The sequence below is a fragment of the Mobula birostris genome, chromosome 15, assembly GCF_030028105.1.
Source record: "Mobula birostris isolate sMobBir1 chromosome 15, sMobBir1.hap1, whole genome shotgun sequence".
Lineage (NCBI taxonomy): Eukaryota > Metazoa > Chordata > Chondrichthyes > Myliobatiformes > Myliobatidae > Mobula > Mobula birostris.
Window position 1 is genome coordinate 83,567,666 of NC_092384.1, and position 22,533 is coordinate 83,590,198.

Below are 22,533 nucleotides of genomic sequence, written 5' to 3' on the forward strand. Positions count from 1 at the left end.
ATGTGATGAACTGGATCAGCAAATTCACCGAGATAGAGGGTGCAGTGGACAGTGGGGAAGGCTATCATGGCTTGCAGAGGGATCTGCATCAGCTAGAAAAAATGGGATGAGAAATGGCAGGTGGAATTTAATGCAGCAAGTGCAAAGTTTTGCACTTTGGTGGGATTAATAGACAATAGGTGCAGGAGTAGGCCATTCGGCCCCTTGAGCCAGCACCGCCATTCATTGTGATCATGGCTGATCATCCACAATCAGTATCCAGTTCCTGCCTTATCCCCATAACCTTTGATTCTGCTATCTTTAAGAGCTCTATCCATCTCTTCCTTGAAAGCATCCAGAGACTTGGCCTCCACAGCCTTCTGGGGCAGAGCATTCCATACATCCACCACTCTCTGGGTGAAAAAATCAACCAGGATAGGTCTTACAGAGTTAGGCACTGAGGAGTGTGGTAGAACGAAGGAATCTGGGAATACAGGTCCATTATTCATTGAAAGTGGTGTCACAGGTGGATGGGGTTGTAAAGAAAGCTTTTGGCACATTGGCCTTCATAAATCAATGCGTTGAGTGCAGGAGATGGAATGTTATGTTGAAGTTATATAAGACGTTGGTGAGACCTAATTTGGAGTATTGTGAGCAGTTTTGCTCATCTATCTACGGGAAAGACGTAAACAAGATTGAAAGAGTACAGAGAAAATTTACAACAATGTTGCTGGGGCTGGACGACCTGAGCTATAAGGCAGGATTGAATAGGTTAGGACTGCATTCCTTAGAATATAGGTTGAGGGATTTGATAGAGGTAGACAAAATTATGAGGGGTATAGATAGGGTAAATACAAACAGGCTTTTTCCACTGACTACAACTAGAGGTCATGGGCTAAGGGTGAAAGGTGAAAAGTTTAAGGAGAACAGGAGGGAAAACTTCACTTGGAGGATCATGAGAGTGGGGAATGAGCTGCCAGCATGTGGTGCATGTGAGCTCAATTTCAGTGTTGTAGAGAAGTTTGGCTAGGTAGACAGATGGAGGGCTATGGTCCTGGTGCACATCGATGGGAGTAGGCATGGACTAGATGGGCCAAAGGACCTGTTTCAGTGCTGTTCTTGAATTGACTTTATTACTTATATCCTTCATATACATGAGAAGTAAAAAATTTTGTTACATCTCTGTCTAAATGTGCAATTTATAGTAATTTATAATAAATAGTATGTATTACTACAGGGTAGTCAATATAACAGAAATACCGTTGTGTCAACATGAATTAATCAGTCTTATGGCCTGGTGGAAGAAGCTGTTCCGGAGCCTGTTGCTCCTGGCTTTTATGCTATGGTACCGTTTCCCAGATGGTAGCGGCTGGACGTTCCTTTGTTTCCCACTGGTAGGAGATTCTGGCTCTCAGTTCATACAGCTTGTTGTCCGGGGACTGAACGTTAGTCAGGGGTATGCCAGGGAGCGGCGACCGTCTCAACCTCACCAGGATGCTGGCCCTCGCCTCCAACACTGCTTCTGAAGTAGTGGCGTGGAGAAGGTGAGCCTACCATTGGTAGCGCAAGCAGGAGATCCCATTGTAGGTAAATGCCCCCTTCCCGCTGTTCAGAAGAGTCAGTCTATCGTATCTGATGTGACCATCAGCTACTTGAACAAGAAATGTAAAGAAAATTGCAGAAATTAACAGTATACTGTACAGTTGGAATGGAGTTTGTAACACGGCGCCATCTTTTGACTCTAGATGGATGTTCACTCTGTACTTGACACTGGGAGTGTGTGCTGGGACGGTGTGGAGTGAGTCTCACTCTGTATTTGACACTGGGAGTGTGTGATGGGACGGTGTGGAGTGAGTCTCACTCTGTATTTGACACCGGGAGTGTGTGATGGGACGGTGTGGAGTGAGTCTCACTCTGTATTTGACACCGGGAGTGTGTGATGGGTGGAATCGCTCACTGACCTATGTGTTCCTTTGGATTTACAGAGCAGTACAAGTTGCTGTGTGACCACATCGAACATAAGGCACTGGAGTAAGGGAGATGAATTCATCGTCATACATAGAACTTTGGGGAACTGCACCTTAAACTGCCATCCTTCAGAGCTGCTGTCGCCATGGTTGCTGTGCCAACATCTCTGAACTTCTTGCCCTCTGCTGGCAGAGTGACACAATTGCTGGCTCCAGTAATATCCCTGACATGCAGCATTGAGATACAGAGCCACCAGTAACCCTTTCCAAGTCGAAAGGACTGTAAAGATGGAGAAGACATTGGTCTGTGTGTTCCACAGGAACCAGGCTAACTGCAGTTTGGAACACTCTGCAGTCCTCACTGTGTGTGGATGAATGGGCTAAAACCTGGCAGGAGCCAGCACTGGAACACATCACAGGTCTCCCACATGTTTTATTGAGAGCAGAGGTTAAATTCCCTTCTGTAACAGTCTCTAGTACTGAGCCCCACAGCCTCAGTAATGTGTTTCACAATGCCTTGCCTATGGAGCCCTGCTCTGTGGTTTTGGGAGATTTCAGTGTTAGCACCTGCCATGTGAAATCCCTATGCCCCTTTGTGTTGGAATGACTTTTTTTTAAAAACAAACAGAACTGCTCTAGTCAATGTTTTGAGCCCTTTTAAGCAATAACCTGGTTTTCTGTCTATCCTGGCCCTGATTCCTGTGTTTTCACAATGTTTTAACCTGTGACTTTATGGAAAAGCCCATTGTGTTCCTTGCTACAGCTAGATCTGGTGGAAGTTTTCTCCATCAACACAAGATGGGCTCAGACTATCGCATTCCTTAAACAGTCTGGTACAGAATGTGTTTGCATTAAAATGTGAACTCTGTTTGGACAGTCTCTACAGGAACTGGTATGACTTTAGTGGTATTGGATGAGGGTAATTGTGGGATCTTCCTTCCTGAAATATATGGTGGTGAAGAAGTGGTCGAGTTACTTAACTGGGAGTTAGCAGGAAGTTGTCTTTTCAGTGAATTGGCTGATACTTGTTACACAGATTTATCCTTTGGTGCTTAACATTCCTCAAACTTGGAGCTAATTCTGTTTTATAGTCATAAAACACTACAGCACAGAGGCCCTTTGACCCATCTAGTGGTCCATGCTGAACTATTAATTTGCCTTGGCCATTTGACCTGTACCTGGACTGTAGCTCTCCATTTCCCTCCCATCTATGCACCTATCCAAATTTCTCAAGTGTTGACATTGAACCCACAGTCACCATTTCCCCTGGCAGCTTGTTCCATCCTCCCAGCACCTTCTGAGTGAAGCTATCAGAGATCATAGCCCTTGAGGCCCTGGTTTTGAACCTTCTGCCCAACACAGAGCGCCAGGATGGTATAGAGGTTAGCATGACACTATCACAGCTCGGGCTGTCCGATTTCGCATTTCAATTCTGGCAGCCTCTGTGCGGAGAATGTATGTCTTCCCGGTGACCTGTATGGGTTTCCTCCCACAATGAAGGTTAATTGGTTGTTGGAAATTTGTCTTGTAATTAGGCTTTGGTTAAATTAATGGATTGCTGGTAGCTTGACTTGAGGGGGTGGATATGCCTATTTCTCACTGAATCTTTAGATGAGAAATAAAATCATGTTCACTCTAAAGAGCCTTATCCATTTTCCTGGCCACGTCAATGGCACCAAGATCTCTGGCTACTCGCCCTCCCTCCAGAGTATATTCTGAGACCTCCTGGATTCTGATGATGAGTGTGTGTCTGTGTGTGTGGGGGGGGGGGGGAAGGAGAGATAATTTATTGGTTGTCATGTCTGTGATCAATGTTGCTATGCCAACCTAAACTGAATGTTTCTTGACTTGCTACAGACTAATTGTTCAGTTCCAGTGAATGAGTTTTGAATGGCAAATGGGAACTTGCTTTCCCACTAAGATGAAAAACTGGCCCATGATTGACCTGCTGAATCACGTGGCGCTCAGCCACCAGTCTGTTACTTGTATAAGTGCCATCACCTGAGTGTTGTAGGGATAACCTGTTGAAATGACTACTGTGCCTGTGTGGATGTGTTGATGTGTTACTGTGCCTGATGCTGTAAATAAATGTTTCTCATTGAACTACTGAGGAATGTTTGTGTCGTGTACAACATTTGAGAGAGAACCTGCATTTTTGTAGAGCCATGCAGCCAGGTTTACCTGGCTCTCAAACTTCCTGACTTTCTGAATGAGCGTATCATAGGGAACCTTATTAAATGCCTTACTGAAATTCATACACACCACATCCACTGCTTTGTCACATTCTCTAAGGATTCAGATTCAGATTTCAATCCTGGCAGCCTATTTCCTGTAATGCCATAGGATTTTACCTTGTTAATCAAACAACTTTGAGTAAATGACATCCACTGCCTCTCCTTTGTCCACGCTGCTTATTACTTCCTTGAAGAACTAACAGATTTGTCAGACCAGGTTTCCCTTTAGAGAAACCATACTGACTTTGACTTATCCTCAATCTCCAAGTACCTTGAAACCTCATAATAGACTCCAACACTTTCCTAACCCACTGAGGTTAGGCTAACTGGCCTATAATTTCCTTTCTTTTGCCTTCCTCCCTTAGAGTAGAGTGACATTTGCAATCTTCCAGTCCTCCAGGACTATGCCAAGCATTTTTTTTTAAAGATCATGGCCAATGCATCCATTATCTCTTCAGCAACCTCTCTCAGGACTCTGGGACGTAGTCCATCTGGCCCAGGAGACTTATCCACCTTAGGACCTTTGAGTTTGCCTGGCACTTTCTCCTTTGTAATAGCACTGGCACTCACTCCTGCTCCCTGACACTCACACTGCTAGGGTAAAAAAAATCATTATAGGAATCATACAAGCCTCCAGACAGTAGCCAAGATGTGGGGGTGAGATCGAGATTGCAAAGGGAGCTGGAAAAGGCATGTAATGACACAATGGGGGACTTCAATATGCAATGGGATTGGGAAAATTAGGTTGGTGTTGGATTGCAGGAGAGGGAATTTGTTGACTGCATGCAGGATGTTTTTTTAGAGCAGCTTGAGCCTACACAGGGAAAGGCCATCTTAGATTGGGTATTGTGTTGTGTAATAACCCAGATATTATTAGGGAGCTTAATGTAAAGAAACCCTGAGAAAACAGTGGTCATAATACAGTTGAATTCATACTGCAATTTGAGAGGGAGAAACACAGGTCACATGTATTAGTATCACAATGGAATAAAGATGTCAGGGTCACCATTACTAGAAAGATGGTTGTTCAAGATGAAAAACAAGAACACATACAAGATATGGACCCCAGGGGTCTTCAACAGAATCCCCAATTTCCTCACTGCAGGCAAATTCCTTGAAGTTGTGTTGGGTAGCCTGGGAGCTGTGTAGGAAGTAGAGGGTGGAATAGGAAGCTGGCAGAGATTTCATGTGACCTTGTGTATTTGCATTAGCCATGCCAGTATTGAGCTTCGATCTTCTGTTGGGAGAGTCTGGCTGCTGCAATCCTTTTGGAGAGAGTTTCTTCACATCCCACCACGTCATCTCCAAAGGTACACACCTGTGCCTAGCCAAGGGGAGACTGAGGTACCTCATGAATGTCCTGGATAAAGTAAACAGCAGGAGTCTCCATAACCTAGGGGTGAAGCTGCAAGTTGGACAGCGGACAGAACCTCCAGCAATTTCTGGATGAGCACTGAGTAGCTGAAAGGACCAGGAAGTGGGGAAGTAAGGAAGGCAATATCCATCTTGGCCAGATGAGCTGAAAGTGGCCTCCTTCACAACTCTACGAGCTCAGTTCACCTAGATGTTTCTGCAATCGAACACTAGGAACCCTCCATTCTTGCTAACAGGGTGTGCGTTCGCAGCTCAGCACATTGCCAGCATGTTTGGCAGTCAGATAATTCCTTTGGACTTGTACCCTATAAACTGCCCCATCTCATTCCTGGCAGGGTGGGTAACCCAGCGGCCAGAGGGAGTTAGCTGGCTGCAGAAGGGGAAATACTCGTCGTCACTGGTGTCAGACAGCGAAGACTCTTCACTGGATGAGAACAGTCCCCCGTCCGGGCTGCCCGGAGCCATCGCCACCCGTTTACTCCCAGTCCAGCTGGCACAGTCTGCCTGGCACTGCCGCGGCCTCTTTCGCAGGTTCCAGCGCCAGGGAGGGGTGGGGGCTACCTTGCCCAGCTGGTGGTGGTCCTCACTAACCACGGGACATTCTCGCTGTCGCCCTTGGCTCCCGGCTGCTGTGGGCTGTCCCTTCTGCCCAGAGCTCAGTCTGAAGAGGAGGACCCTGGGCTGGAACTGGGAACACTGCAGCAGCCTGCCCTGGACCTCCGGTGAGAGGGGAGCTGTGGCCAGCAACTCGATTTCCAGCCCCTGGTTTGGTGATCGTGCACACTGGTGGGTCCCTTCCGTGACCTGTGATTTCCTGATTCCTGCTTCAGCGCTGTCGTCCTGGGGCAGAGGGCAGGCTGCGGCTGGGCTCCCTCCTTGCTGAGACTGCAGGGGATCAGGAGGGGACTGGGTCAATGAGGGGAACCCTCCCACTTCCTCGTCAGACAACTGGTCAAAGTGTAAGGCAGAAAAGACCACGGGTTGCAGCCTTCTGCCACAATTCTCTCCCCCACCATCTCTCTCCGTCGGTCCCCTGCTGAATAGGTGCCCTGTAGGAGGGGGTTTCATGGATGCCAGTCCCGAAATGGCCTCAGACACTGTCTGCTCCTCCTCCGAAGCCTGCTCCCTTGATGACACGCAGCTTTCGCCCTCCTGAGTGTTTGCCGTCACCAGCTCTGTGCCAGGATGGTGCCCACACTCTCCCCTGGTGCTGCTCCCAGAGGATCCTGACGCCAAGTCACCACTGCCCTGACCGCCATCTGTGAAAGAATGCAGACACCTCAGTACACAGGTGTGGCAGAGGTCCTCACCCCTACAGGGGGGCAGATATTCCACTCCACTCTCAACTAACAGGTCTTGCTGCCCCAATCAACCCCAACCATCACCGCCCTGCATCTCCCACCCCCCCCAAACCCACAAGCACACTGCAGATTGCTGGACACAAGGAGGGAGGAAGGTCTGGAGACCCCGGGTGCCACTCCCTAATGTTGCCTGTCCCTTCCACTCCAAGAGAAGCATCCTCTGCACTCGTCTCCCCAGTCAGAGTCAGACTCGGGCATGAGCACTGGGTTAATCCCTTCCCAGGACTGCGTGGGTAAAATGAACCCAATTCAGACAGCCTGTGTGGGGCATCTTGGTCAACACAGATGAGCTGAGCTGGAGCCTACTTCCATGCTTTTGGACTCTGATTATTTATGCACCCCAGTAGCTCTCCCCAATCATAACCCCTTCAGCATACTCTGCATAGCCTGGCTCTCCGGGCAAATGGAAACTCCTGTGTGGTTGCCTCATTCCCGAGGTCGGTCTCAGTAAGGACAATCACTCAACAGCAATGTCTGCGGCTTCTCATGTTTTCAGCACCAACCCACAGGACTCAGTGGGGGGGCGGGGGGGAGAGAGGGGCAGAGCTGATGGACAGGGGTCACACACACACACACAGCCATCTGTGGTGCCTCAGGTTGCCAGCCCCAGTGAGGAGATGTACTTTCCCTCAACATCAGCCCCTGGGCTGCCGGTCGTGATCAGCTTGGGCAATCCCTCTCTTCCACTCACCGCTCTTCTCGCAGATCCATGGCTGCTGCAGGAGAATGTCTGGATCCGTAAGCAGAGAAACAAGGGACTCCTCCTGCGGGGAGAGGCTGCCTCGGTCCACACACGAGGCAAGGAGCTAGAGATAGAGATTAGCTTTAATTCTCGTGTGTACCCCAAAACAGAGTGAAATGTGTCACTTCCATCAACGACCGACAGACTGAGGATGTGCTGGCAGCAGCCCGCGGGCGTCACCATGCTTCCGGCACCAACGTACTGAGGCAAGCCCGCAACTCACTTACCCTAACCCATACATCTTTGGAATGAGGGAGGAAACCTAGACAATCATGGGGAGAATGTACAGCCATGAAAACGAACCCCGATTGTCGGCTTTGTAAGGGGTTATGTAACTGCCGTGAAGGCAATGAGGAGAAGAGGGGAGAGGTTGAACTGCGGCCCAGGGAAGGTGCAGCCTGGGATCTAACAAACAACAGCACAGAGGGTGGGGGAGAAGGGGGGGGGAATCAATGATGCAGTTGGGTGGGATTGTGAACAGCTCTGACTCTCCGAGTGAAGGGAAACTGAAGCCGGAGCCTTGAGCCCATGTCACTGTGTGAAGTTCCAGGCAGCAGGACTCAGGGGGCGACGGCAGGGTCTAGGTATGGGGCTAGGTCTGTGTGACTGGATCCCTACCCCAATCAGTGTGTGTGATCCACACCAGATACACACCATCCCTACCCTAATCAGTGTGTGAACACCAGATACACACCATCCCTACCCCAATCAGTGTGTGTGATCCACACCAGATACACACCATCCCTACCCCAATCAGTGTGTGAACACCAGATACACACCATCCCTACCCCAATCAGTGTGTGATCCACACCAGATACACACCATCCCTACCCCAGTGTGTGTGATCCACACCAGATATACACCATCCCAACCCCAATCAGTGTGTGAGCACCAGATACACACCATCCATACCCCAGTGTGTGTGATCCACACCAGATACACACCATCCCTACCCCAATCAGTGTGTGTGATCCACACCAGATACACACCATCCCTACCCCAATCAGTGTGTGAGATCCACACCAGATACACACCATCCCTACCCCAATCAGTGTGTGAGATCCACACCAGATACACACCATTCCTACCCCAATCAGTGTGTGATCCACACCAGATACACACCATTCCTACCCCAATCAGTGTGTGAGATCCACACCAGATACACACCATCCCTACCCAAATCAGTGTGTGTGATCCACACCAGATACACACCATCCCTACCCCAATCAGTGTGTGTGATCCACACCAGATACACACCATCCCTACCCCAGTGTGTGTGATCCACACCAGATACACACCATCCCTACCCCAATCAGTGTGTGATCCACACCAGATACACACCATCCCTACCCCAATCAGTGTGTGTGATCCACACCAGATACACACCATCCCTACCCCAGTGTGTGTGATCCACACCAGATACACACCATCCCTACCCCAATCAGTGTGTGTGATCCACACCAGATACACACCATCCCTACCCCAATCAGTGTGTGTGATCCACACCAGATACACACCAGCCCTACCCCAATCAGTGTGTGTGATCCACACCAGATACACACCAGCCCTACCCCAATCAGTGTGTGTGATCCACACCAGATACACACCATCCCTACCCCAATCAGTGTGTGTGATCCACACCAGATACACACCATCCCTACCCCAATCAGTGTGTGTGATCCACACCAGATACACACCATCCCTACCCCAATCAGTGTGTGTGATCCACACCAGATACACACCATTCCTACCCCAATCAGTGTGTGATCCACACCAGATACACACCATCCCTACCCCAGTGTGTGTGATCCACACCAGATACACACCATTCCTACCCCAATCAGTGTGTGAGATCCACACCAGATACACACCATCCCTACCCAAATCAGTGTGTGTGATCCACACCAGATACACACCATCCCTACCCCAATCAGTGTGTGAGCACCAGATACACATCATCCCTACCCCAATCAGTGTGTGTGATCCACACCAGATACACACCATCCCTACCCCAATCAGTGTGTGTGATCCACACCAGATACACACCATCCCTACCCCAATCAGTGTGTGTGATCCACACCAGATACACACCATCCCTACCCCAGTGTGCGTGATCCACACCAGATACACACCATCCCTACCCCAATCAGTGTGTGTGATCCACACCAGATACACACCATCCCTACCCCAATCAGTGTGTGTGATCCACACCAGATACACACCATCCCTACCCCAATCAGTGTGTGATCCACACCAGATACACACCATTCCTACCCCAATCAGTGTGTGAGATCCACACCAGATACACACCATTCCTACCCCAATCAGTGTGTGAGCACCAGATACACATCATCCCTACCCCAATCAGTGTGTGAGATCCACACCAGATACACACCATCTCTACCCCAATCAGTGTGTGAGATCCACACCAGATACACACCATCCCTACCCCAATCAGTGTGTGTGATCCACACCAGATACACACCATCCCTACCCCAGTGTGTGTGATCCACACCAGATACACACCATCCCTACCCCAATCAGTGTGTGTGATCCACACCAGATACACACCATCCCTACCCCAATCAGTGTGTGATCCACACCAGATACACACCATCCCTACCCCAGTGTGTGTGATCCACACCAGATACACACCATTCCTACCCCAAGCAGTGTGTGAGCACCAGATACACACCATCCCTACCCCAATTAGTGTGTGTGATCCACACCAGATACACACCATCCCTACCCCAGTGTGTGAGCACCAGATACACACCATCCCTACCCCAATCAGTAGGTGAGATACACACCAGATACACACCATCCCTACCCCAATCAGTGTGTGAGATCCACACCAGATACACACCAGCCCTACCCCAATCAGTGTGTGAGATCCACACCAGATACACACCATCCCTACCCCAATCAGTGTGTGATCCACACCAGATACACACCAGCCCTACCCCAATCAGTGTGTGATCCACACCAGATACACACCATTCCTACCCCAATCAGTGTGTGATCCACACCAGATACACACCATTCCTACCCCAATCAGTGTGTGAGCACCAGATACACACCATCCCTACCCCAATCAGTGTGTGAGATCCACACCATCCCTACCCCAATTAGTGTGTGATCCACACCAGATACACACCAGCCCTACCCCAATCAGTGTGTGAGATCCACACCAGATACACACCATCCCTACCCCAATCAGTGTGTGATCCACACCAGATACACACCAGCCCTACCCCAGTGTGTGAGCACCAGATACACACCATCCCTACCCCAGTGTGCGTGATCCACACCAGATACACACCATCCCTACCCCAATCAGTGTGTGTGATCCACACCAGATACACACCATCCCTACCCCAATCAGTGTGTGATCCACACCAGATACACATCATCCCTACCCCAATCAGTGTGTGAGATCCACACCAGATACACACCATCTCTACCCCAATCAGTGTGTGAGATCCACACCAGATACACACCATCCCTACCCCAATCAGTGTGTGTGATCCACACCAGATACACACCATCCCTACCCCAGTGTGTGAGATCCACACCAGATACACACCATCCCTACCCCAATCAGTGTGTGTGATCCACACCAGATACACACCATCCCTACCCCAGTGTGTGTGATCCACACCAGATACACACCATCCCTACCCCAGTGTGTGAGCACCAGATACACACCATCCCTACCCCAATCAGTAGGTGAGATACACACCAGATACACACCATTCCTACCCCAATCAGTGTGTGAGCACCAGATACACACCATCCCTACCCCAATCAGTGTGTGAGATCCACACCAGATACACACCATCCCTACCCCAATTAGTGTGTGTGATCCACACCAGATACACATCATCCCTACCCCAATCAGTGTGTGATCCACACCAGATACACACCATCCCTACCCCAATCAGTGTGTGATCCACACCAGATACACACCATCCCTACCCCAATCAGTGTGTGATCCACACCAGATACACACCATCCCTATCCCAATCAGTGTGTGAGCACCAGATACACACCATCCCTACCCCAATCAGTGTGTGTGATCCACACCAGATACACACCATCCCTACCCCAGTGTGTGATCCACACCAGATACACACCATCCCTACCCCAATCAGTGTGTGTGATCCACACCAGATACACACCATCCCTACCCCATTTAGTGTGTGTGATCCACACCAGAGACACACCATCCCTACCCCAATCAGTGTGTGTGATCCACACCAGACTTTCTCCTGTCCCTGACCATAAGGAGAATAGACCTCCCAGCTTCAGGGTGTGCACACGGTGAATGCAGGGTGAGGGTGGGGGGGTGATACCTGATCAAGCCGGGGAGGCGGCAGGACTTTCTCGAGCCTCTCAAGGAACTCCCACAGCAGGTTCTGAGCCGCCACCATGAACGAGGTGCCGTACGCATCCTCCAGCTCATCCTTGGGCAGGAACAACAACACAATCAGCTCCTCCTCAACTGCAGGGGAACAGACACCAACCCAACTTATCCCCTCTCCTCAACCCAACCTCCTCTCCTCAATCCAACCCCCTCTCCTCAATCCAACCCCTTCTCCTCAATCCAACCCCCCTCCTCAACCCAACCCCCATCCCTCAACCGAACACCCCCTCCTCAACCCAACCTCCTCTCCTCAACCCAACCTCCTCTCCTCAATCCAACCCCCTCTCCTCAATCCAACCCCCCTCCTCAACCCAACCCCCTCTCCTCAACCCAACCCCCTCTCCTCAACCCAACCTCCTCTCCTCAACCCAACCCCCTCTCCTCAACCCAACCCCCCCTCCTCAACCCAACCCCCCTCCTCAACCCAACCCCCTCTCCTCAACCCAACCCCCATCCCTCAACCCAACCTCCTCTCCTCAATCCAACCCCCTCTCCTCAATCCAACCCCCTCTCCTCAACCCAACCCCCTCTCCTCAACCCAACCCCCTCTCCTCAACCCAACCCCCCCTCTCCTCAACCCAACCCCCCCTCCTCAACCCAACCCCCTTCTCCTCAACCCAACCTCCTCTCCTCAATCCAACCCCCTCTCCTCAATCCAACCCCCCCTCCTCAATCCAACCCCCTCTCCTCAACCCAACCCCCTCTCCTCAACCCAACCCCCTCTCCTCAACCCAACCCCCCCTCTCCTCAACCCAACCCCCCCTCCTCAACCCAACCCCCTTCTCCTCAACCCAACCTCCTCTCCTCAATCCAACCCCCTCTCCTCAATCCAACCCCCCCTCCTCAATCCAACCCCCTCTCCTCAACCCAACCCCCTCTCCTCAACCCAACCCCCTCTCCTCAACCCAACCCCCCCTCTCCTCAACCCAACCCCCCCTCCTCAACCCAACCCCCTTCTCCTCAACCCAACCCCCTTCAACTGTCACCCCTCCTTATCTGTAGGGGTAGGATACTCAAGAACACAGCTCCCCACACAGACACACAGAGTCCTACCAACGGAAATGCACACACTCAATTCCCCCACCAGCCTCTAAACAACAACCCAGACAGACCCTCACGTTGTGTCCACCTGTGCTAATGTCGCTGGTATCCAGGCAGACTGGGCCATGGGAACTGTGGTGTCCAGCTGTGCTAAGATTTCTGCTTTATTTGACCAGACCACACCACAGATGTTACTGACTCCCCAGGGTAAAGGGAACTTGGAGTATTGTGCTTAGTTCTTGTCAGGGGGAGGATGTGGAAGCTTTAGAGAGGGTGCAGATGAGATTTACCAGGATGTTGCCTAGACTAGAAAGCATATCTTAGGATAGGTTGATGGGCAAGGGCTTTTCCCTTTGGAGTGAAAAAGGCTGAGCGGTGACAGAGATGAACAATATGATAAGAGACATAGATAGAGTGGGCAGCTAGTGACTTTTTCCCCAGGGCCAGAATGGCTAACGTGAAGGGAAATTATTTTAAGAAGATTAGAGGAATGTCTGGGGGGAGTTGTCGTGGTTAGTGGAACGCACCATCGGGGTGGTAGAAGAGGCAGATACATTAGGAACATTGAAGAGACTCTTAGATAGGCACATGGATGATAGAAAATGGAGGGAAGGGTTAGTCATTTAAAGGGTCAGCACAAGATTGTGGGCTGAGCGGTGTTTCCATGTATAGGGCGAGTACTGGTGAACCAGTTCCTTACCCACTACTTCCATCTCCAACACCTACCTGCAGGAACCGTTCCCTGTAATCCCTGTCTCGGATCAGCAGCAGGACCAGTTTGCGGAACTGCAGCCGACACTGCTGCTCCCTCTGAATGTCACTTGTGGTCTGTGGATGAACCAGAGAGACGGTTACATCCCCACCCCTATCCCTGAGCCTGGATCTGTAAAACCCTCCTTGGACTCGTCCTACCCGTACCAATTCCCAATGGATCTGCTACCAAGGACTTACCCCACCCCCACAGCAACTGTTCCCCTTGGATTAGCACCCACAGACAACCACCCACACCCATTCCCCATGGGGCTGCCCCTACAGACCACCCCAGCACCCGTTCATAGAAACATAGAAAACCTACAGCACAAAGCTGTGCTGAACGTGTCCTTACTTTAGAAATTACCGAGGGTTACCCATAGCCCTCTATTTTTCTAAGCTCCACGTAGCTATCCAGGAGTCTCTTAAAAGACCCTATTGTATCTGCCTCCACCACCATCGCTGGCAGCCCATTCCACGCACTCACCATTCTCTGTGTAAAAAATTTACCCAACATCTCCTCTGTATCTACTCCCCAGCACCTTAAAACTATGTCCTCTCGTGCTAGCCATTTCAGCCCTGGGAAAAAGCCTCTGACTATCCACACGATCAATGCCTCTCATTATCTGCACACCTCTATCAGGTCACCTCTCAGGAGAAAAGGCCATGTTCACTCGACCAAGTTCCTCACAGACTGCCCCCAGCACCTGTTCCCTATGGATCTGCACCCTTGGACTGCTCCCTGTACTCGTTCCCCACAGATGTGTACCCACCATCTCCCCGTCCCACCCCAGTGTCTGCTCTCCATCAGCTGAGAACATCGGTCCGGGTCAGTCAGTGGAAGGAGCCAGGTGAAGAGCAGGCCACGGTGCCTGCTGCATCAGTCAGCTGCTCAAACACTTACCGCTCTGGGCTCAGCCGGAAGCAGCTCGGGGAAGAACTTGTCCAGCATTTGCAGGATGTCCAGTAAGCTCCTTTGCTTTACAAACATCTCCATCACCATCTGTACAGAGACAGGAATTCAGAGAAAAGACCCATTAGCATAAACTGGAAACACTCCAAATTTGCACAGTCACCACCTCCTGCTGCAAGACACAGCAGTGGAGGACCGACATCCATCACTGGGGACCCCCAACATCCAGGACATGTCCTCTTCTCATTGTTACCATTAGGGAGGAGCTACAGGAGTCTGTGTCAGTGATCCGGGTTCCATTCCAATGTCAGTCAATGTAACATTTCACTGTGTCAGCGATCCGGGTTCAATTCCAATGTCAGTCAGTGTCAGGCTTCACTGTGTCAGCGATCCGGGTTCAATTCCAATGTCAGCCAGTGTAACGTTTCACAGAGCCAGTGATCCGGTTCAATTCCAGTATCAGTCAGTGTAACGCTTCACTGTGTCAGCAGTCCGGGTTCAATTCCTGCCACAGCCTGTAAGGAATTGGTATGTTCTTCCTGTGATTGTGTGGGTTTCCTCTGAACGCCTCAGTTTCCTCCCACATTGCAAAGTTGTACGGGATAGGGTTAGTAGGTTGTGGGCACGCTGCATTGGTGCCGGAAGCACAGCGACTCTTGCAGACTGCCTCTAACACATCCTTGGACTGTGATGATTTTGGACACAAATGATCCATTTCAATACATTTCAATGCACAGTACATGTGACATTTAAGGATTTTACAAAAGTCTTTAAATGTGTCCTTTGGAGGTGAGCGTAGCCTCAACAGTGCACAGACCAAATACTGACTGTGTTGCTGTCTCTGAGTCAGTGCGCTGGGGGAGCCTTAGTTTCCAGCCTCACCACCCACCCCCCCCCCCCAGGCGTCCTGCAGTATGAACCTGCTGGCATAACCTCACAAAACAAGCCGAATACAGCGGTGGCAATTGAACAGGGGCTACACCAACCACTATGCTAACCTCTTGCTCTATGTCACAAGGCTGGTCCAGTCACCATGGTTCCCGTCTCACCTCACAAGGTCAGAGCCTGCTTTAATGTCACTGCCATACAGTATGTTGTGAAATTTGTTGTTTTCATTGCAATACAACTTCCGCACTTGATATTGGACCCAGTAACTTCAGAATCTCACTCTCTGTATCAGACAAGACAGTCTTACTGCAGCTCGTGCTCCATTATTGTCAGTCAGTCCTGGGCACTTCTGACAGGTCTGATGGCTGTGGGGCATAGCTGTTAGTGCAATCACTTTACAGTGTCGGCTGTCAATTCCAGCCAGACTATGAGGAGTTTGTACCCTGGTAACCCTGTGGGTTTCCTCCAGGTGCTTCAGTTATATTGGTTGGGGTTAATAAGTTGTGAGTATGCAATAAGACCAAAAGACCACAAGACACAGGAGCAGAATTAGGCCATTCAGCCCATCGTCTGCTCTGCCATTCCATCATGGCTGATCCCAGATCCCACTCAACCCTATACACCTGCCTTCTCACCATATCCTTTGATACCCTGACCGATCAGGAAACGGTCAACTTCAGCTTTAAATATCCTCAAGACCTTGGCCTCCACCAGAGACTGTGGCAGAGCAGTCCAGATTCACTAATCTCTATAAATAAAAAAATCCTCCTTACCTCTGTTCTAAAGGGTTGTCCTTCAATTTTCAGGCTGTGCTCTCTGGTACTGGATGCCCCCCCTAGAGAACATCCTCTCCACACCCACCTTGTCGAGTCCTTTCAGCATCCAATAGGTTTCAATGAGATCCCACCGCATTCTTCTAAACTCCAATGAGCACAGGCCCAAAGCTCCTCATATGTTAACCCCTTCATTCCCGGAATCATCCTCATGAACCTCCTCTGGACTCTCTCCAATGACAACTCATAATTCTAAAGACACAGGGCCCAAAACTGTTGACAATACTCCAAGTGCGGCCTGACTAGTGTCTTATAAAGACTCAACATTATCTCATTGCTTTTATATTCTGTTCTCCTTGAAATAAATGCCAACATTGAATTTGCCTTCTTTACCACAGACTCAACCTGTGACTAATCTGGGAGTCTTGCACGAGGACTCCTAAGTCCATCTGCACCTCTGATGTTTGAAACTACTCCACATTTAGATAATAGTCCGTACTATTGTTCCTTTTACCAAATTGCATTATTGTACATTCCCCAACACTGAATTCCATCTGCCACTTTTTTGTCCATTTTTCCAATTTGTCTAAGTCCTGCTGCAATCGCATTGCTTCCTCAGCCCTACCTACCCCTCCACCTATCTTCGTATCATCCACAAACTTTGCCACCAAACCGTCAATTATATTATCTAAATGAAGTGGAGGATAAATGTGTGGCTGAGGGATTGGAGCAGGTAGCAGGGATTCAGATTTCTGGATCATTGGGACCTCTTTTGGGGCAGGCGTGACCTGTACAAAAAGGACAGGTTGCACTTGAATCACAGGGGACCAATATCTTGGTGGGGAGGTTTGCTACAGCTATTGGGGAGAGTTCAAACTAGGATTGCTGGGGGGTGGGAACCGAACTGAAGAGATGGAGGAAGAGACAGTTGGCTCACAAATAGAGAAAGCCTGGAGACAGTGCAAGAGGGAGGATAGGCAGGTGCTAGAGAAGGGACGCACTCAGACCGATGGTTTGAGATGTGTCTATTTTAATGCAAGTAGTATCATGAACAAAGCAGATGAGCTTAGAGCCTGGATCAGTACTTGGAGCTGTGATGTTGAAGCCATTACAGAGACTTGGATGACTCAGGGGCAGGAATGGTTACTTCGAGTGCTAGGCTTTAGATGTTTCAGAAAGGACAGGGAGGGAGGCAAAAGAGATGGGGGCGTGGCATCATTGATCAGAGATAGTGTCACGGTTGCAGAAAAGGAGCAAGTCATGGAAGGGTTGTCTACAGAGTCTCTGTGGGTGGAGGTTAGGAACAGGAAGGGGTCAATAACTCTACTGGGTGTTTTTTTATAGACCACCCAATAGTAACAGGGACATCATGGAGCAGATAGGGAGACAGATTCTGGAAAGCAGTAATAATAACAGGGTTGTTGTGGTGGGAGATTTTAATTTCCCAAATATCGATTGGCATCTCCCTAAAGTGAGGGGTTTAGATGGGCTGGAGTTTGTTAGGTGTGTTCAGGAAGGTTTCTTGACATAATATGTGGACAAGCCTACAAGAGGAGAGTCTCTACTTGATGTGGTATTGGGAAGTGAACCTGGTCAGGTGTCAGATCTCTCAGTGGGAGAGCATTTTGGAGATATTGATCACAATTCTATCTCCTTTACCACAGCATTGGAGAGGGATAGGATCAGACAAGTTTGAAAAGTGTTTAATTGGAGTAAGGGGAAATATGAGGCTATCAGGCAGGAGCTTGGAAGCATAAATTGGAAATAGATGTTCTCAAGGAAATGTACGGCAGAAATCTGGCAAATGTTCAGGGGATATTTGCCCGGAGTTCTGCATAGGTACGTTTCAATGAGACAGGGAAGGATGGTAGGATACAGGAATTGTGGCGTACAAAGGCTGTTGTAAGTCTAGTCTAGAAGAAGAGCTTACGAAAGGTTCAAAAAACTAGGTAGTGATAGAGATCTAGAAGATTATAAGGCTAGCAGGAAGGAGCTTAAGAATGAAACTAGAAGAGCCAGAAGGGGCCATGAGAAGGCCTTGGTGGACAGGATTAAGGAAAACCCCAAGGCAATCTGCAAGTATGTGAAAAGCAAGAGGATAAGATGTGTGAAACCAGGACCAATCAATGACAGTGGAAATGTGTATGGAACCGGAGGAGATAGCAGAGGTACTTAATGAGTACTTAGCTTCAGTACTCCATATGGAGAAGGATCTTGGAAATGTAGGGATGACTTGCAGCGGACTGAAAAGCTTGAGGAAAGCATCAAGTTGGATCAGTCACCGGGACCAGACGAGATGTACCCCAGGCTACTGTGGGAGGCAAGGGAGGATGATTGCTGTGCCTCTGGTGATGATCTTTGCATCATCAACGAGGACTGGAGAGGTTCCGGAGGATTGGAGGGTTGTGGATCTTGTTTCCTTATTCAAGAAAGGGAGTAGAGATAGCCCAGGAAATTCTAGACCAATAAGTCTTACTTCAGTGGTTAGTAAGCTGATGGAGAAGATCCTGAGAGGCAGGATTTATGAACGTTTGGAGAGGCATAATATGATTAAGAGTAGTCAGCATGGCTTTATCAAAGGCAGATTGTGCCTTGCGAGCCTGCTTGAACTTTTTGAGGATGTGACTAAACACATTGAAGAGGGTAGAGCAGTAGATGTAGTGTATATGGATTTCAGCAAGGCATTTGATAAGGTACTCCATGCAAGGCTTATTGAGAATGTAAGGAGACATGGAATCCAAGGGGACATTGCTTTGTGGATCCAGAACTGGTCGGTGACCAGTGGTGTGCCTCAGAGATCTGTACTGGGACCCCTTCTCTTCGTGGTTTTTATAAATGACCTGGATAAGGAAGTGGAGGGATGGGTTAGTAAATTTGTTGATGACCCAAAGGTTGGGGGTGTTGTGGATAGTGTGGAGGGCTGTCAGAGGTTACAATGGAACATTGATAGGCTGCAAAACTGGGCTGAGAAGTGGCAGATGGAGTTCAACCCAGATTAAGTGTGAAGTGGTTCATTTTGGTAGGTCAAATATGATGGCAGAATATAGTATTAATGGTAAGACTCTTGGCGGTGTGGAGGATCAGAGGGATCTTGGGGTCTGAGTCCATAGAACACTCAAAGCTGCTACGCAGGTTGACTCTGTAGTTAAGAAGGCATACGGTGCATTGGCCTTCATGAACAGTGAGATTGAGTTTAAGAGCCGAGAGGTAATGCTGCAGATATAGGACCCTGGTCAGGCCCCACTTGGAGTACTGTGCTCAGTTCTGGTCGCCTCACTGCAGGAAGGATGTGGAAACTATAGAAAGGGTGCAGAGGAGATTTACAAGGATGTTGCCTGGATTGGAGGGCGTACCTTATGAGAATAGGTTGAGTGAACTTGGCCTTTTCTCCTTGGAGCAGCGGAGGATGAGAGGTGACCTGATAGAAGTGTACAAGATAATGAGAGGCATTGATCGTGTGGATAGTCAGAGGCTTCTTCCCAGGGCTGAAATGGCCAGCACGAGAGGGCATAGTTTTAAGGTGCTTGGAAGTAGGTACAGAGGAGATGTCAGCGGTGTTTTTTACGCAGAGAGCGGTGAGTGCGTGGAATGGGCTGCCAGCGGCAGCAGTGGAAGCAGATACAATAGGGTCTTTTAAGAGACTCCTGGATAGGTACATGGAGCTTAGAAAAATGGAGGGCTATGGGTAACCCTAGCTAATTTCTAAGGTAAGGACATGTTTGACACAGCTTTGTGGGCCAAAGGGCCTGTATTGTGCTGTAGGTTTTCTATGTTTCTAAATCATGGACAAACAATGTGAAAAGTAGCAGTACCAATCCTGACCCCTGAGGAACACCACCAGTCACTGGCAGCCAACCAGAGAAGGTTACTCACTGCCAGTCAGCCATTCTTCTGTCCATTACAAAATATCATTCCTCTAATGATCATGGTCTTATGATACACATACATCCAAAACATTTACATAAAATGAACAGAGATCCCAACACTGACTCCTGGAGAATCCCACTAGTCACAGGCCTCCAGTGAGAGAAACTACCTTCAAGCCAGCACCCTCTGCTTCCTATTCCCCTGAATCCCATAAGACACAGGAGCAGAGTTAGTCCATTCAGCCCATTGAGTCTGTACCTCCATTCCATCATGGCTGATGGCTGATCCCTGATCCCACTCAACCCCACATTTGTGGACTGTCCCCACACTTCTGACTGTGTTGGTCATTGACACAAATGACACATTTTACTGAATGTTCCGATGCACGTGACAGATAAAGCTCATCTTCACAACCATTTCAATAATCCATCAACCAGACAACTCCCCAGCATTCCTTGTCTATTACCCCCTCCCCAGCGTTCCCCTCGTCTATTACCCCCTCCCCAGCATTCTCCTCATCTGTCACCCCCTCCCCAGCATTCCTTGTCTATTACCCCCTCCCCAGCATTCCACCTGTCTGTCACCCCTTCCCCAGCATTCCCCTCGTCTGTCACCCCCTCCCCAGCATTCCCCTCGTCTGTCACTCCCTCCCCAGCATTCCACTCGTCTGTCACCCCCTTCCCCAGCGTTCCACCTGTCTGTCACCCCCTCTGCAGCGTTCCGCTTGTCTGATACCCCCCTCCCCAGCATTCCACTCGTCTGTCACCCCCTCCCCAGCATTCCCCTCGTCTGTCACCCCCTCCCCAGCATTCCGCTTGTCTGTTACCCCCTCCCCAGCATTCCCCTCGTCTGTCACCCCTCCCCAGCATTCCCCTCGTCTGTCACTCCCTCCCCAGCGTTCCCCTCGTCTGTCACCCCCCTCCCCAGCGTTCCACTCGTCTGTCACCCCCTCCCCAGCATTCCCCTTGTCTGATACGCCCTCCCCAGCATTCCTCGTCGATTACCCCCTCTCCAGCATTCCCCTCGTCTGTCACCCCCTCCCCACCATTCCACCTGTCTGTTACCCCCTCCCCAGCATTCCCCTCGTCTGTCACCCCCTCCCCAGCATTCCGCTTGTCTGTTACCCACTCCCCAGCATTCCCCTCGTCTGTCACCCCCTCCCCAGCATTCCCCTCATCTGTCACCCCCTCCCCAGCATTCCCCTCGTCTGTCACTCCCTCCCCAGCGTTCCCCTCGTCTGTCACCCCCTCCCCAGCGTTCCACTCGTCTGTCACCCCCTCCCCAGCATTCCCCTTGTCTGATACGCCCTCCCCAGCATTCCTCGTCGATTACCCCCTCTCCAGCATTCCCCTCGTCTGTCACCCCCTCCCCACCATTCCACCTGTCTGTTACCCACTCCCCAGCATTCCCCTCGTCTGTCACCCCCTCCCCAGCATTCCCCTCATCTGTCACCCCCTCCCCAGCATTCCGCTTGTCTGTCACCCCCTCCCCAGCATTCCCCTCGTCTGTCACCCCTCCCCAGCATTCCCCTCGTCTGTCACTCCCTCCCCAGCGTTCCCCTCGTCTGTCACCCCCTCCCCAGCGTTCCACTCGTCTGTCACCCCCTCCCCAGCATTCCCCTTGTCTGATACGCCCTCCCCAGCATTCCTCGTCGATTACCCCCTCTCCAGCATTCCCCTCGTCTGTCACCCCCTCCCCAGCATTCCGCTTGTCTGTCACCCCCTCCCCAGCATTCTCCTCGTCTGTCACCCCCTCCCCAGCATTCCCCTCGTCTGTCACTCCCTCCCCAGCGTTCCCTTCGTCTGTCACCCCCTCCCCAGCGTTCCACTCGTCTGTCACCCCCTCCCCAGCATTCCCCTTGTCTGATACGCCCTCCCCAGCATTCCTCGTCGATTACCCCCTCTCCAGCATTCCCCTCGTCTGTCACCCCCTCCCCAGCATTCCACCTGTCTGTTACCCCCTCCCCAGCATTCCCCTCGTCTGTCACCCCCTCCCCAGCATTCCCCTCGTCTGTCACCCCCTCCCCAGCGTTCCACTCGTCTGTCACCCCCTCCCCAGCATTCCCCTTGTCTGATACGCCCTCCCCAGCATTCCTCGTCTATTACCCCCTCTCCAGCATTCCCCTCGTCTGTCACCCCCTCCCCAGCATTCCACCTGTCTGTTACCCCCCTCCCCAGCATTCCCCTCGTCTGTCACCCCCCTCCCCAGCATTCCCCTC

At 50.4% G+C, this 22,533-nt stretch overlaps 2 protein-coding genes across 4 annotated transcripts in view; one reads left to right on the forward strand and one right to left on the reverse strand.

Moving 5' to 3' along the window:
• Positions 1 to 22,533, forward strand: part of LOC140210768 (Fanconi anemia core complex-associated protein 24-like) — a 100,292-nt gene that overhangs the window by 49,239 nt on the left and 28,520 nt on the right. The gene's annotated exons all lie outside the window — the stretch shown is intronic.
• The window catches only part of LOC140210766 (uncharacterized), a 28,632-nt gene continuing 7,201 nt past the window's right edge, over positions 1,103 to 22,533 (reverse strand). For all 3 annotated transcript variants that reach the window (XM_072280017.1, XM_072280016.1, XM_072280018.1), the window contains 5 exons: positions 14,779 to 14,877; positions 13,851 to 13,952; positions 12,013 to 12,123; positions 7,607 to 7,721; positions 1,103 to 6,813 (listed from right to left, as the gene is read on the reverse strand). In XM_072280017.1, the coding sequence (XP_072136118.1) occupies positions 5,834 to 6,813; positions 7,607 to 7,721; positions 12,013 to 12,123; positions 13,851 to 13,952; positions 14,779 to 14,877 (1,407 nt within the window). In that variant the 3' untranslated portion in view covers positions 1,103 to 5,833. The remainder of the gene's footprint in view (positions 6,814 to 7,606; positions 7,722 to 12,012; positions 12,124 to 13,850; positions 13,953 to 14,778; positions 14,878 to 22,533) is intronic.